This window comes from Hemibagrus wyckioides, linkage group LG28 (genome assembly GCF_019097595.1).
Source record: "Hemibagrus wyckioides isolate EC202008001 linkage group LG28, SWU_Hwy_1.0, whole genome shotgun sequence".
Lineage (NCBI taxonomy): Eukaryota > Metazoa > Chordata > Actinopteri > Siluriformes > Bagridae > Hemibagrus > Hemibagrus wyckioides.
The window spans coordinates 9,316,139-9,331,821 of NC_080737.1; the positions used below are offsets into that span (position 1 = coordinate 9,316,139).

Consider the following 15,683-nt stretch of genomic DNA (forward strand, 5'->3'; position numbering starts at 1 on the left):
TTCTCCTTGAATTTGATTCTTGAGATCTCCTGCTGGTCCAAGGTCCATGTGGGCACATAAACATGCCAACTATCCACATATACAAGCACATAAGCTATTGCAGCTAGTAAACACGATATAAGACCCAATTCTCACTACAAAAAATATATATAAAGTCTGATGTTGGTTGTTGATAAACATATATAACTTTTACAACAAAGTGGATTTATTATGTAAGTATTAATCCTTGTGGATTTTATGTGGAGTCCAGGAATGATGATCAGGAAACGTAGCAGGACTCAGGGTACAGCCAGTCAGGGTTCTCACAGACATATCCAGACTGTTAGGTCAGATAAACAGAACTTTAACTATAATGCAAGAAAAGATAGAACTTTCAGCGAAATGTCGCTAAACACACAGCAGGCGTACACACTGGAGGAACAAACAAATAAAATAGCAAGCATGAACCAAAACCCAAAACAAAGGCACTTGGTAAAATAGAAACAAAAGCACATGGGGGGGAAATAACAAACACATGTCACTTGCCATGCTAGGAACCCTGCTGTGTGCTGAGGGGGAAATTCGTGACAGAATTAAAGACAGATAAATCACGGAAAAGAATGTCTTGACAGTAAGAACGAAGGAGTCCACAGCCACGTCACACACTGTGAAAGGAAGAATTGGAAGAGACTGAAAGTTGATTGCTCCGGGCGTCCGACAATGATGCCCGCTGCTTGAATCCGACTCGAGCAGTATCAGACATGTCCCACTGGATAAAGACCCCGGGGCAGACTGAGGATCTGCTGGAGAGATTGTATCTCACTGTTGGTTTACAAATGTCTGAGGATCCCCTAAGATAGAGCTGGAATCTGTGGTTAGAGGGATAGAGAAATCTGTAAACGTCTCAGAATTGTTACCACCAAGTAACCTGAATGGAAAATGAATGAATTTTCTGTTGTTTAGCACATACCTTTAAAATAAGTCTGGCTAACACATGTACTACCGCTCTGTGTTTTCTATTGCTCATATATTTTTGTCTGATGTATGCATTCATGAAGGGTATTTGGACACACAAGACTGAAATGATTCTCATTGATTCTCATTCATCATTGATTCTCATTCATCATCAGTTTTGATTCTCATTTTAAATAGGTTTATGCCTGAAATGCTGCGTTCCAAGACCAAATATAAACATTTCTTTAAAAAATAATAACTCTGAAATAAAATATATGTATTTTTTCCTTCTGAATTGAACTGTTTTTCCAAATAAGTAGCTTTAATTTAGAGTTTAGAAGTAGCAGTGAGCAATTCTTCTTATTTGCAAAGCCTACTGGGGAAAATTCCCTCAGGAAGCTAGTTGAGAAGATGCCAAGAGCGTGCAAAGATTGAAAGGATATTGTCTTATATAAATAAATAATGTCTTAATTACTTATTTTCTACCATAGCATGAGCAAATGTTTGCAAACTTTTATGACTGGTAGCATTATTATAGGTTTTGCATTTTTGGCTGTAAAAGAACTAGAATACAATCAAGAATAAAATATAGAAGTATAGCATAGCACTTCAAGCAAATCAAACACCCACTATTCTCTCTCTCTCTTTCTCTTTCTCTCTCTCTCTCTCTCTCTCTCTCTCTCTCTTTCTCTCTCTCTCTCTCACTCACTCTCTCTCGTGGCCCATATGAGTCAGTATGCTGTGGTGTGAATTAGCTGGTTCGGTGGAGCAGAGCAGAATAGACCAAAATTGAGGAGAGGAATAGAAGTGAGAAAGAGAGAGAGACTCATAGAGGGAGAGAGGAATGCAGAGAGAAAATACAAGCCAGGTTAGATGGGTTGAGAGAGAGAGAGAGAGAGAGAGAGAGAGAGAGAGAGAGAGAGAGAATCAAATTATAAGTAATAGAGAGCTCATTAAAACACAGATGCTGGATTGATAATCAGAAGGCTTTGTCTGAGTCACCTCAAACGTGTAAAAGACACTACATAAATATGATATTATCATTATGTTGTGTTATTTATATTCATAGCAGCTTTAGCATCCAGCTCAATGCTATTTCAAATATATACAGAAAAACTTAAACTTACATTCAGCTCAGAATTCTTGACAAAATTCTAAAAAAAAATAGCTGAAGTGTAAAAGTAAACTGAACGTGATTGAAAATAGTGATTAAATCTAATAATTAAGTATGCCTAAATACTATTTTCTGGTAATGGAGGGACTATTTAAATATAAAGAGGCATAAGTATTCCTATAATTATACCTCTTCATGTCATCTCAATTTGCTCAACAGTCTGTCACAAATAATTATTTTTATGCTCCCTGTTTGGTGTGTGTGTGTGTGTGTGTGTGATATAATAAATTGCGTATTTGTGCATGTGTATGATTCTGATATTAAATCTGGGTATTGTGTTAGTAGATTGTGTGTAGTGCAAGCATTTACATGGGTTGTTTTTGTGTGTTTGTGGGTAGGTTGTGCGAGTGTGATGAAAGGGGCAGTGTAGGTGTGTGCTCAGCTGGAGATGGAAGATGCCACTGCAAATCCAATGTAGAAGGACATGCATGTGACAGGTGACCTTTTCTTTCTCCTCTTTCTCTCTCTCTGTCTCTCTCTCTCTGTCTTACACACGCACACACACACACACACACACACACACACACGAACACACATAATGCTAATACAATGGATGCATGCCAGAAGCCTACAGTTTGACATGCTGTCAATTTTTTATTTAATATTCATACAATTCATATTTTGTTTGTCGCATACACAAACCTACACGGTATGACGTGTATTTTACATTTTAAATAATGTATTCAGTCTATAAATGTATTTGTCAGTTATTCATTCCTATATTTATTTATTAAATAAACACAGCTTGTTAGTGGACACAGGTGTTATACCAGATTAAAATGTATTTTTACTGCATGTGGTGTGTGTGTGTGTGTGTGTGTGCATGCTTAGGTGCAAACCTGGCTCGTTCAACCTCCAAGCCGACAATCCACATGGCTGTCAGATGTGCTTCTGCTTCGGCCACTCGCTAGCGTGTTCATCCTCCCATCAGCATGTGGCCTTCAACATTACCTCCAACTTCCTTGAGGGTAATCCATCACGCAAAATCAGCTTTGATCGGCTAGGTTATAATATTGTGTATATTATATATATATAATGAGGTATAATCAAGTCAAACCTTAATTATATTGCATTTTAGTCATATTATTAATGTATATTTATATAGATTGATCCTGCAAATGTATTGTGCTTCATAAGTAGAAATAAAACTGGTTATTATAAGTTATTATAACATGCTAACCAACCAGTGTGAGAACTACAGTGTGACAAGTTGGAAGCAGACAGTAGTTTAGGATGGAGCACAGCAATTTCCCTTCATTGAAACTTAGGATAATACCCCTGTGTAAGTGAGGTCAGTGAAGACAGGGTTCACTATTGTTTCAGTGGAAGAACTCCACACAGAGCCCTGCCCTCAACCCCACTGAACACATTTGGGATGAATTGAAATGCTGACTGTGTGCCAGGCCTCAACATCCTACACCACTAATAGCTTGACCTCACTAATGCTCTTGTGGCTGAATGGACAAATCTCCACAGCCACACTTTAAAATCTAGTGGAAAGCCTTTCCAGAAGGTTAAAATAATACAAACATGGACAAAATGTTGAATATGATGAGTCCACAAACATTTGGCCAGATAGCATGTGATGAGCATGTAATGCTGCAGTGACATTTACAGCGTTAAATTATGATTCTAAATTTTGTAAAATGCTACAATATTCATTTTTAAATGTGGCTTCAGTGGCTTATCTATCATTTCAATTCAATTTATTTGTATAGCGCCTTTTACAATGGACATTGTCTCAAAGCAGCTTTAAAAAAGAAGAGAAACAGAGAAAGGAGAGAAAAATAAATAAAAATAAAAACAAATAAATAAATAAATAAAAATAAATTATTAAATGAAATTATTAAACTATTTTATCCCTATTTAATTTTATCCCTAATGAGCAAGCCTGTGGCGATGGTGGCAAGGAAAAACTTCCTGAGATGATATGAGGAAGAAACCTTGAGAGGAGAGAAGGGTACCCATCCTTATTTGGGTGACACTGGACAGTAAATAATGTAACTGTAACTGATAAATGTCCTTTCTACAGCAGCAATCAATGGCCTATGAGGAACTATTAGGTCACTGTAGTTTCTGAGGTCATTATAGGCACTAATTCCTTGCTGTCACAAGCTGACAGATGTAATGGCAGGTCTGTGACAGTGTGAAAGTCCCCAGGTAGCTCTGTCCATGGCTGTCTCCTGAGTCACAGGCTGTCCCCACAGATTCATCCACATATAATGTGAAAATACAGATTTCTGTGATACATCTAGATTTTTTGCTCTCTCGTTACTATTTTTATTCACCATTTTCAATTTTATGGCATAAATACATTATTATAATACAATTATGAGACCTGTTTTCATACCTACCTTGAATGACATGCACAAATTATTATTATTATTATTATTATTATTATTATTATTATTATTATTATTATTATTATTATTATTATTATTATTATTTTAAGTGAGCACTTTACCTTTCATTTTGCTCCTGGTGAGATCACACTGAAATGACATGAGCACTTACTGTATGTCAATTAATGAAATAAAGTTAGGTCACTTTCTTCATTTGGTGCAGTCCTACTGAGCTTCTTAGTCTGACACATGTGAAGACTCTACCTGGCTATTGAGGTGAAACAACCTCTCAGATAAACAATAAGAAGTGACCATCAAAACAAACAAACTCCTGGCCAAACAATCATGTGCAATCAGCTTGGTGCTCTTGAAAATCGTTGCAATATTGCTTCATTTTTTGACCTTTCTCTCTCTAATAACGCCTGTGGTAGCAAACTGCCTCTCCCTATAGACAAATATGGATTTTTTTCATTTGTTTTTTAAAGAGTGCCTAAAGTAGATCAATGTGCATTGTTTGCTTTAAGTAGCTTAAATATATTTTAAGGAATATTTTATTATTTCATTAGACAAGAGTAATGGGTCTAAATTAACACAATAATTATGTAATTATGTAATTAATATGGCATTTCTAGGATCTCTTCCTTAATGCACTTTCATGACCTGCTGGAAACTAAATATAAACTTTATAACAACCAATATGAAATGTCAATCAATGCACAAGCTGACAAATTTATAACCAATCAAAGATCATCCAGGTGTGCAACCTATTTGGTGTGTGTTAAAATCACTGCAATGTGATATAAAACCAAAACAAGTAAAGAAAAAAAAAAGATGCAATCTAGCAAAACAGGTACAGCAAACAAACTAGCCATGAAAACAACCGAAAACATTTATAATATATGTGTGTGTGTGTGTGTGTGTGTTTCCTAAGACACAGATGGCTGGCTTGGCGAGTTCTCAGAACATCAAGAAGCCTCCTTGATATGGAAAGAGGGAGAAGTCTATCTGCTACCCTACAGCCAGGAGGATGTCGGCTACTACAAAGCACCAGGTAGATCATTCTGTTCATTGTACATTTAATCAATCACAGCTATGATTGATATACATAAAGGGATTCTTGAGAGAATTGTGCGGGCTGGACATTAAGAGTTTGAAATGATGCATATTGTGTTTCAGTCTATTAATAAATACAGAATATGGAATATGGATAGAGTGCCAATTACAGTACATACAACAATTGTATAATTTAAGCAGTACAATGACTGGAACAAAAACTTGGAAAACACAAGCACAACATAAAAACTAGTACATACACAGCACCTGGGGTGAATTAGAAATAAATGGTTAAAGCCAAAACCTGAACTGTCAAGTAGTAATAAAATAATAAGCATTATAACATTTTAGGGTTTATATTATGCATATTCAATCACCATCCACTGTATTAGGAACATCTCTACACCTGTTCATTTATACAGCCAATCACATAGCAGCAGCTTAAAATTATGCAGCTACAGGTCAAAAGCTTCATTTAATGTTCACATCAATTATCAGAATGAAGAAAAAATGTCATGGTTGTTAGTACCAGATGGGCTGGTTTGAGTATGTCACAAATCTCCTGGGATTTTTCTTAAACAACAGCGTTTACAGAGACTGGTGCAAAAAAAAGAAAAGACATTGAGTAAGCAACAGTTCTGTTGGTGGAAACATGGCCAGATTTGATTTGATTTGAGCTCCTGGGAAGGATACAGTAACTCACTTATATTCAGTCTTTACTCTGTAGTGAGCAGAACAGGGATGCAAACTCAGCAGGGGTGACATGTCCCCTGGAGAGAAAATATTTTAAAAATCAGCTTTAGAATGTGGATTTACTGTCGATTTTAGAATGAGGATTTGGGGAATAACTCACCCTTGAATTAATCTTAGTGCTACTGAAGTAATGAAAAGGGGGACATCAGTTCAGGGCACTTGAAAAAATACTGTCAAGAGAGTGCAGAGCTCAGGTATTTAAAGTTAAGTAAATGATCGCAAAAGTTGCCACCCAGCTTGCATTTACTCACACAATTATATTAGGGTTAGGGTAAGAGGGGCTTTAAGTAATCAATAAGTTTTTTGCTCTTTACAGGTATTGCAACTGCTGTTTGGTCAAATAATATGACGAGCTTAGGGCTTTCAGGACTAACACGTAATGTTACATCCAAATTATGATGTCTAGCATAATCAAAACTCATGCTTATCAGACCAATTAACTGTCTTAAGCTTGACATATCAGCATATAAACCATTTAACCATTTTATCATAACGCTGCTGTAAAATATTTTTGACAGACATTCAAAAACCGACCTCCGAGAGACGGCCATCTTCGGTCTTCACTCCTCTTAGGTGCATGTAACAAGCACAAGAATATTTTTTTCCTTTCTGTGACAACCCAGAAGCCATGATTCTCATTTCATTGTCCTTACATGATCCATACCCAAAAACACCCCTCACACACACCACCCCATCCCAAATATTCTTCATACTTTAGATTCAAAACGGTGATTTTTGCCAAAAAGTGACAAGATTTGGCATCGCTGCCAGAAAACCATCTCAGCATGCACAAAACATTGAGGTGGATGAGCTACAACATCAAGTTCCACTCCTGTCAGCATGAAGAGCAATCTGAAGCCATCATGTGCACAGACACAGTGAAACTAGACAGTTAAAGATTAGGAGAAAAAAATCCTGGTCTTTTTATTTTCTCAGTTTTCAGCTGTTCTGTTTTGGCTGGCAAGAGCAGAACCTGATCTTCTGCGGTTGCAGCTAATCCACCTCAAGATTTGATGTGTTATGCACTCAGACCAGTCTCATTCTTCTCCGATCTCTTTCATCCACAAGGTGTTTCAACCTGCAGATCATGTTTTTTCGAACCATTTGAAAACTCTATAGGCCAACAGTTTCTGAAATACTCAAGCCAGCCCATCTGGCATTGAGAAGCATGACAGTGTTAAAATCTGAGAGAAAACAATTTTCCTGCTTCCTGATGTTTGATGTGAACATTAACTGAAGCTCTTGCATGATTTTATGCATTGTGGTAATGTCGTATGATTGGTTGATTAGATAACATTGGTTGATTAGCATAAATGGGCGAGTGTACCTATTATATATAAGTGTTCCTATTTACAGCGCTGTCATTTCATATGTTTTTTAGTTTCCTGGGGCATAGTATTAAATTTAGTATCTACTTTAGCGGGAAAAAAAGTTCTGTTGGTTTTAATCCTAATCCAGATATAGAGGTGATATGATATGTATTCTAAGCAAACACAGATAAAGCTGCATTGCATTAAAAAAGCTTACTCCATGTCGATTTACTCCATGTCGGTTATAATAAACAGGATACTAAGCGATATTCAACAACCGGGCCCTAGTTTTAGGACCTAAAATCAGCTTCAAAAGTGTAGACATTAGCCTAAAGGGCTATTTTAGCTTCCCTGTCCTCAGTGTGCAGCAAGTGCTAAACAGGATGAGAAACTTGGCTACCCTGAATCAGTTCCTTTAATAGTGTAATTTAGCGTTACTGTGAAACACTTAGCCCAATCATCTCAGGCTGATCACTGTAGGAGCAATCCTGTTACAGCATATCTTTAAAGCTTCCAGTCCAAAGGATGATCAAAGCACAGCCTACTCAGAGACACTGCTCCAGGCTAAATGCCTTCCAAATGTGCAAATCAAAATAAAGCTTTTGGCATCTGCCTTAATGCACAACTTTAAGGACAAGTGATAAAGAGAACTCTTTCTGCACATGGTCAGTGTGCATCTATGCTGCAGACTCATCCATCTCTGCTTCCCCGAGCCACCAGCCTGTTTCACAGCGTTTTGCAGCACTTTGCAGCACTTTGTGGCATTTATTCCTTATCACCAAGCCACAGGACTCACTTGTGTTTCTCTGGCCGCCAAAAAATGGCGAAGATCAATTGCTCCCACCAGTAACAATCACATTTCTCTCATCTCCTCCCTCTTATAACTCCCTGCGCTCAATTCTCCTCCCATGCGTTGGTTTTCTTCAAAGATTAGACTACAGTATCCTTTTTTATCCTTTTTTTTATTTCTAATTTGCTTGCTACACTCCCATTGGTAATCCTCCTCGTTTGGTGTAACCAAGCAAGACGGGCAAATTTTCTTTGATATTTACTAATCTGCATATCACATATTTTTAAGGTGGATTTTATTGAAAAGTCTGTATACAGCACTGGAACCTTGTTCTTGTAGTTATCTAGTACCATAACATGTAATATGTTTAATAGTTTGGAGTAATGGCGGAATAAATTAGCAGGGAATGCAGTGAGGTTTTTGTGTGTTTTGAATGGAGCAGCATGTTTTGACACTTGCTAAGCCCCTTCAGCTTGGATGCTGCCAAGTGAGGCAACAGGCAGAGAGACACCAAAGCATTCGAGCCAAGAGTTCAGTCTCTGCTGGCCAAATCAATTTGTGCATGTGTGTGTGTGTGTGTGTGTGTGTGTTTCGCTGCAGGTCAATGTGCCCATGTGCCCCGTAGTGAGAAAACAGAGTAGAACATTTATCACAAGTTGAGTCATAAAAAAACATGTACACAACACGTCTAGTCACATACACACACACACACACACAAATCTAGTCACAATCTGGCACACCTCAAAAGAGAGGCAGGGGAAGGAGTGTGCTAGGGGGAGGATGGGAGAGAGGGATGAAAGGAGGTTGAACAGAGAGCTTTCACTGAGACCCCAAGGTTAGGATTCTCAATCCTTTTAACATTGGCCATGCTTTCAGATATACCCATAAATCTCAAGCCTGAAAAAGATATTTTTTGCCAGCAAATATATTTACTTACAAAACTGCTGTTACGTTTAGAATATATATAAAAAACATATTGCACTAGTCCAAAATCAGGCACACAAGGAACATACATATATACACTGAGTCTTTTCCACAGCCCACTTATAAAGCAGATGTTACTTTATTCTTTATTTACAGTGAGACATGTGACAATACACATGGTTTGTGTTTATAGTATTTTACATTTACAGTAGGTCTTCGTCATATAATCTGTTACATAGTTCCTATTTTGGCTATGGGACAATGCCCTTGAGCTTCGTAGATTTCTGGGAATGGAAAGTCTTCATTCATTGTACAGCATCAAACAACAGTTTGACCAAAAATAGTTTAAAATTTTTTAAAACCTTTAGACATACAAAAGCACAAAAGGAAGAATTACAAGCTGAAAAGACAGCAAACCCCTCAAGGTTGAATAAATCTTATTCACAGAAGCCCAGTGATGGTGAAGTGATTTGGAGAGTCAGGTTGTGTTGGACCCTCAAGACACATTTATTATGAGAGTGAGTCCTTTCATAATACATTTCCACCAATGGATTCATGAAATGCGTATAATTTGTGTAAAACTCAATAATTGTGTATATTTTTATATTATTTATTAGTTCAGTGCATTTGATAATCACAAAGATGTAGATTTAGAGCTCTACTGAGCAAACCACAGGTGATGTTGCCAAGAAAAAGCTCCCTGATATACATGAGAAAGAAACTGTAAGAAGAACCAGATTCTTGGGGGTGACACGGTATACATGTGTGACTACCCACAGACAGCAGATGGTAAGTCACAAGTGCAGAAAGCTTCAAACAGAAGTAGAGCATCCGGATGAAACGGATGAAAAGGTCCAGAGGGCATGGAGCCACAACAAAAGAAGTATGTCAGGCACCAGCATCCCATCAAGCAGGTCTGAGTTCACATGCAGCTTGACAAAGCAACAGAGCACAGATTAATAGGTATGCTACTAAACCTTGAAAAATGTGATCAGAGTGCATGCATGGGCTCTAGCAGCACCAGCTATGATAGCTAAAAGAGAGACACAGGCTTGAGGGCACCCTAAGACATAAAAGCACCACACCATCAGTGATATTGTCCATGAATGGCATAAATATGCACATATACCAAACAAAATGCCTGGATAAACAAATATCTTTATTACCTATAATTAAAGAGGTCAGAATCCCCATTCACTTTGAAGTACATGCTGTACTGTAGTACTCCATTATTCTAGGTACTGATAAAGAACCTGCACCTTTTAATTAAATCAGGCATGATGGCTCATAATAGATGACACATCACTCTGTCCTCAGAAAAGAGGATATGCTAGTTATTTACTTGATCTGAAGTCGATCAATGCTGTATGTTATGCAACTGAGATTGTTATTCATAATAAAAAGCTGCCTGTGGCTCTAGAATGTGTTCTTAGAATTTTCTTAGAATTAAATACATATAGATGGTATAGGTACAGTCCTTTGTTTGGGTATAAGTGTATTAATTGCACCACTATTTGTCAGCTATTTGTTAGCAGTGGAAGCTAATACAATTGTACCCAAAGGTAGCATATATAGGGGAAAAAACAGAGCATTGAAGAACACAATACTTTACTTTTGTATGCAGAGAAGTCACCTTTAAAAAAATAATAATTGTTGACCAGGATAGAGTCTTACCCTAATGCTAACATTTTCTAGTCTGTCAAGTAGAATGTTGATAGCTATGCAATCAAAAGCTATACCAAGATTAAGTAATGAAAGCAAGGAGACACCCCTGTTCAGAGGGCAGTAGTAGGGTCATTTTAACAATTATTGTTGCGGTACAGTGATGAGGCCAAATCCTGAAATATTCAAGCTACATGTGGAAAAAATTCATAACATAAGTTGTAATTATTTACCTCATTAACCAGGCATTTCTGTAAAACTGCCACTCACTGAATGTTTTTTTTTTCTTTATTCTGAGTAAAGGCTAGAAAATGTTGTGAATGAAATCCCCAGGAGATCAGCAGTTAGAGAAATACTAAAACCAGCTCATTTGGCACCAACAATCCTGCCACGGTCAATTCACTGGTCAAATCGTTGAGATCACATTTTTGCACATTCTGATAGCTGAGGTTAATATGTTCAATGGCATTTTTAATTTAATTTGAGTGGTTAGAGGCTACTGATAGCAATGACAACCGAAGTAAATACTGTACAAAATACTGTTATAAATTATTATTTTATTATTTTACAGAAGTAAAAAAGTTATCCAACACAAACTAGTTTGAAAAATCAACTGCCCTTTAGTTACAATCAACAAATTAAACAAATGTAACTGCCAAATGGATTCAACTGGATTCAAAAGAACTTCTGGAAGAATTTAGAAAGTAAGTGCTTGAAATATATCACTCTGGAAAGGGTTTACTGAGAGGCTCATCTCAAACACTGATAACCCACAATATGTTTTGTGGACTGATCAACTTTTGATGTCTGGCATGAAGCAAGCACGGCATTCCACAATTAGAATGTCATTTCAATAAACAAGCATGTTGGTAGTAGTGTGATGGTGTGGGAATACTTTGCTTTTTCAGGTCCTGGGCAACATTCAATAATTGAAAGAAATAAATTCTGCTTTTTAGAAAATCATAACGAAGGATATCCAGTCACCAGTCTGTCATTTTGAAGCACAAGTCTATTCAACAATGGTTCAAAAGAAACAAAATTAAGATTTTGGAGTGGCTTAGTCAAAGTCCAGACTCAAACCTTATTGAGATGCTGTGGCAGGACCTTATATGCCTTATATGCCATAAATGCCTTTGTTTTAAATCCCCAAAAATCACTACTGTTTCTGCAAAAACAACAAGATTTGAGAGGCATCCTGCATGGATAAATATCACACCCTGTGCTTGCCTAATATACTAAGATTACACAGCTAACTACAGCCTAGCTAATTTGACGTTTCAGTTTCAACAGGCTGCTCTGTAAGCCCCATTAGTTCGGGGCAAATAGCCTTATTGTGTTGGGCAAATGAGTTAGACATGTGAATCAGTAAGGATTGGTGGTCTGGTGTCCAAGTGTTAGTGTTATCTTTGGTTTTGCAACTGGGCCACCAAATCACTCCTGCTGAAGGTTCTAAAGCTGGGGTTGGGGATCACTGTCTCCTTCTAAGCAACTCAGAATGTCATTTACTGAATCTATACTATTACTATCAATGTGCAATTTCAGCCATGCTGAAAAAATGAGGATGCTATTTAAGTTAACATTTACTTCGTAATTGAGGATTATGGCAAATTCAAGAATAGGCTCTGTTTTCTTTATAAAAAAAAAAAAAACTATTAAACTCTAGCAGAAATTGAAAATGAGCAGATAAAAAGAAAATGGACTGGTTGCTTTCAAATTAACTGGGTGGACTGTAAATAAGAACCTAATTTATAATGATATTCAAAAAGAAATCTCATTTACCTGGTATATCAGAGATAAAAAAAAAGATATGACAGTGGTTCTTAGATTTAAGTCTTAGACTCTTAACAGAATATTAAAGTAGCTTGTAGAATTATTAGAGATTGCTTTATTCTTAAATCATGTTATGGATTGTAGGGCTACCAGTAAACAACATACCAATACTCTCTTGGCGCCAGTCTTTGAGATGTGGTTTGAGACACAGCTGTGTCCAGTGTCTGCACTTGCTTCAGGCATTGCAGCAATGGCAGCCGTTACGGGTGAGCTGCTCAAGCCAGAAAGAATGATACCAAAGCAAACCTAAAGAAAAATCTTTGGGATTACTGTTGGGACCTTTTGAGAAAAGGCTGATTCAGGCATTGGAGATGGCAGCTGCTGCACAGCACAGAATCCCTAATGCATCACTTTCTCATGATGTTTCTCAAGAGTCTGTCACAAGCTCCTCCTAAAGCACCTTTCTAGCCAAAAAGAACCAAAAGTAAAACGTTTATGGCTATGTGCTTGTTATAATTAGGTCATATAACATTATTAGCAGTATTTTCCCAGCAAATAACACAGTTTCTGATCAATATATTTTAACAGTTTGTATACTTGATACAACATGACTTTAAATTTGTGGGTATATTGAATATCTTTTTTAATAGGGGCAAATTTTAATTTACAGTGGAATGGGTTTTGTGTTTACAAAAAAACCAAACAAACAAAACAAATAAAGCATGAGTATGAAGTCAAGGGAAGCAACAATCTTAATAATATGATGTTCTTGCATTGCTGTGAGTCACTCTGACATACAGACAGTGTTGTGTCAGGGCTCTCAGGTCAGAATTGGCAGGAAATATACACATAGGTCATACACCAATTCAGATATGTCAAATATTATCATGCCCAAACATCAGGCACAGAAATTGTGGAAGGAGTGCAGCTTGAGACATAGCCTTGAATAATTGTACATGCACAAACAATGTTATGAAATGTTCTTTATTTTTATATTTTATGTGGTCTACTAGGCATTTCAAATATATATGAATATACTCAACCTTCACCATTGTTAATCAGTGTCCTTGCACATGTTAGGCCTTCAGCAGAGCTACATTTTTTTACGCAGATTTCATACTTTCCTACACATTGAATATGAACTGCTAAATTGAACACATTTAAGTGCCAATTTTTGGCTGTGCATGCATTGATGTTGTTACTATGGCCACCAAATCTTGTCATCAGGTCAGCAGCTATAATAATTGAGATAATACTTTGTGATATTAGCATGATTAATCTGAGCAGCGTAGATGAATTTCACAGTTGTAATAAGATTTAGATGAATAGATGTGACACCTAGAGCAGCGGAAGTGAAATTTTTGTCCTCGCACACTTCAAGTTAGAAAGTTAGAAGGTTTCTTTTTGTCAGAAATTGCCTTTGATTTTTTGCTAGACTGATTTTTCACACCATCTTGTCTTGCTGAATAACACTCTCAAACAGCAATCTCAGCAGAAAAGTATAGCAAAGAACTCCCTCAGCAGGATTGTTTCCTGAGCTACATGGTTGTTACATTCCCTGGTAACCATCTGCATTTTGTTTCCTCTCCTTCTAATATATCTCCAGTAGCTGGATCCCATGCAAGGAGCCTCAGTATGTACCTCTGTGCTGTGGGTTCCATTGTTTAACTCAAACAGGTTTGTTTGCAGATGCAATTTTGAATGTTTCCTGATAATCACTGTTAGTTGTGATTGATATTTAGGAGAAGGTTCCAGAAGATGGCCTTAAAAGGTAAATGACACAAATCTATTTGTTCTTGGGAGTAGCATGCCATTGACCAGGTCAGCGCCATGGAGGTGACCAACACTTCTATGTCCACCAATTTCCAAAATATGCCAAGAGAACAATAAAATATGTTCTCTTCATTCTGGCAAAACAGGGATGCAGAGTTTTCTCAAGCCTAGATGACCACATGCTTCATGTAGGTACCCCCAAGCAAAAGTTCCGTTGTTCATGAAACCCTGTAATGACGGATTTCTAGTAATATTTGCTGCACATAGGCATGTACTCTGTCACTAGAAAATCCCAGATGATGCTGGATACCCGAGAGACAATGCCAACCACATTGGAAACTGTAGCCTGAAGGTAATGGAGTGAAAAGAGTTACCAGTCATGCTATCTAGAGTATAAAAAAATAGCAGCAGAAGCAAGAATATGTGGGTAGATTATTAAACCATGAAATTCTGAGTAAGCTATTATTGGAAACACTAATGTGAGTACAACATATGAGGAAGGAGGAATCTTTGTGAGAGGGAATGTTACATACAAAAGAAACAGATAAGCAAGACCCCAAAATAAATAAGATGAACAGTATATACAGTATACTTATATGCCAGATGTGAATGATTGCAAGAAAGCTATTCAGTATTTTATACAATATGGCACAACATGATATTGGTGTGCAATGGTACAGTAATGTGTACGTTATTATGAGGATGATATACAGATTGTGAATAGCATGCTGTGTTTGGGGCTAAAGCATGCCCTGGGGGAATAAGCTATACTTGGTACCTTCAGTTTTCTATCAGTAGAAAGGGCTGAAAATTATCATTACCTATTTTTTTTTTAGCAAGATTAAAAACTACTCTTATAAACACTGACCTGCAACACTTCAGACTTCAGGTGATGAGTGAAAAGTGGCTCTTGGTCTAACATGGCTTTGGATCTAATTGCTCAAAAAAGCTGTCTGTTTAGCTGTGGACATGTGTATGTTATACTTTAGGGTTTGTTTGTTTTTTTAATCTTCACTGGACACACTTATATATCTACAACCCAAGACCACACTAGGGCAGTATTAATTTTTTTTTAGATACAAAATCATTTTTATGTGACTGAAAAATTTGTTGAAGAATCACATGGAACCAGAGAAAACCATTTAAATCACCAAGCTATAGGCCATAAATTCTAGCTATTATCCTTTATCAGAGGATTC

The 15,683-nt window shown here is 37.0% G+C and overlaps 1 protein-coding gene across 1 annotated transcript in view; it reads left to right on the plus strand.

The window, feature by feature from the left end:
- The window catches only part of lamc3 (laminin, gamma 3), a 116,311-nt gene that overhangs the window by 45,707 nt on the left and 54,921 nt on the right, over positions 1-15,683 (plus strand). Inside the window, exons 7-9 of the mRNA XM_058383655.1 lie at positions 2,446-2,544; positions 2,939-3,075; positions 5,381-5,500. Coding sequence (XP_058239638.1) covers positions 2,446-2,544; positions 2,939-3,075; positions 5,381-5,500 — 356 coding nt within the window. The remainder of the gene's footprint in view (positions 1-2,445; positions 2,545-2,938; positions 3,076-5,380; positions 5,501-15,683) is intronic.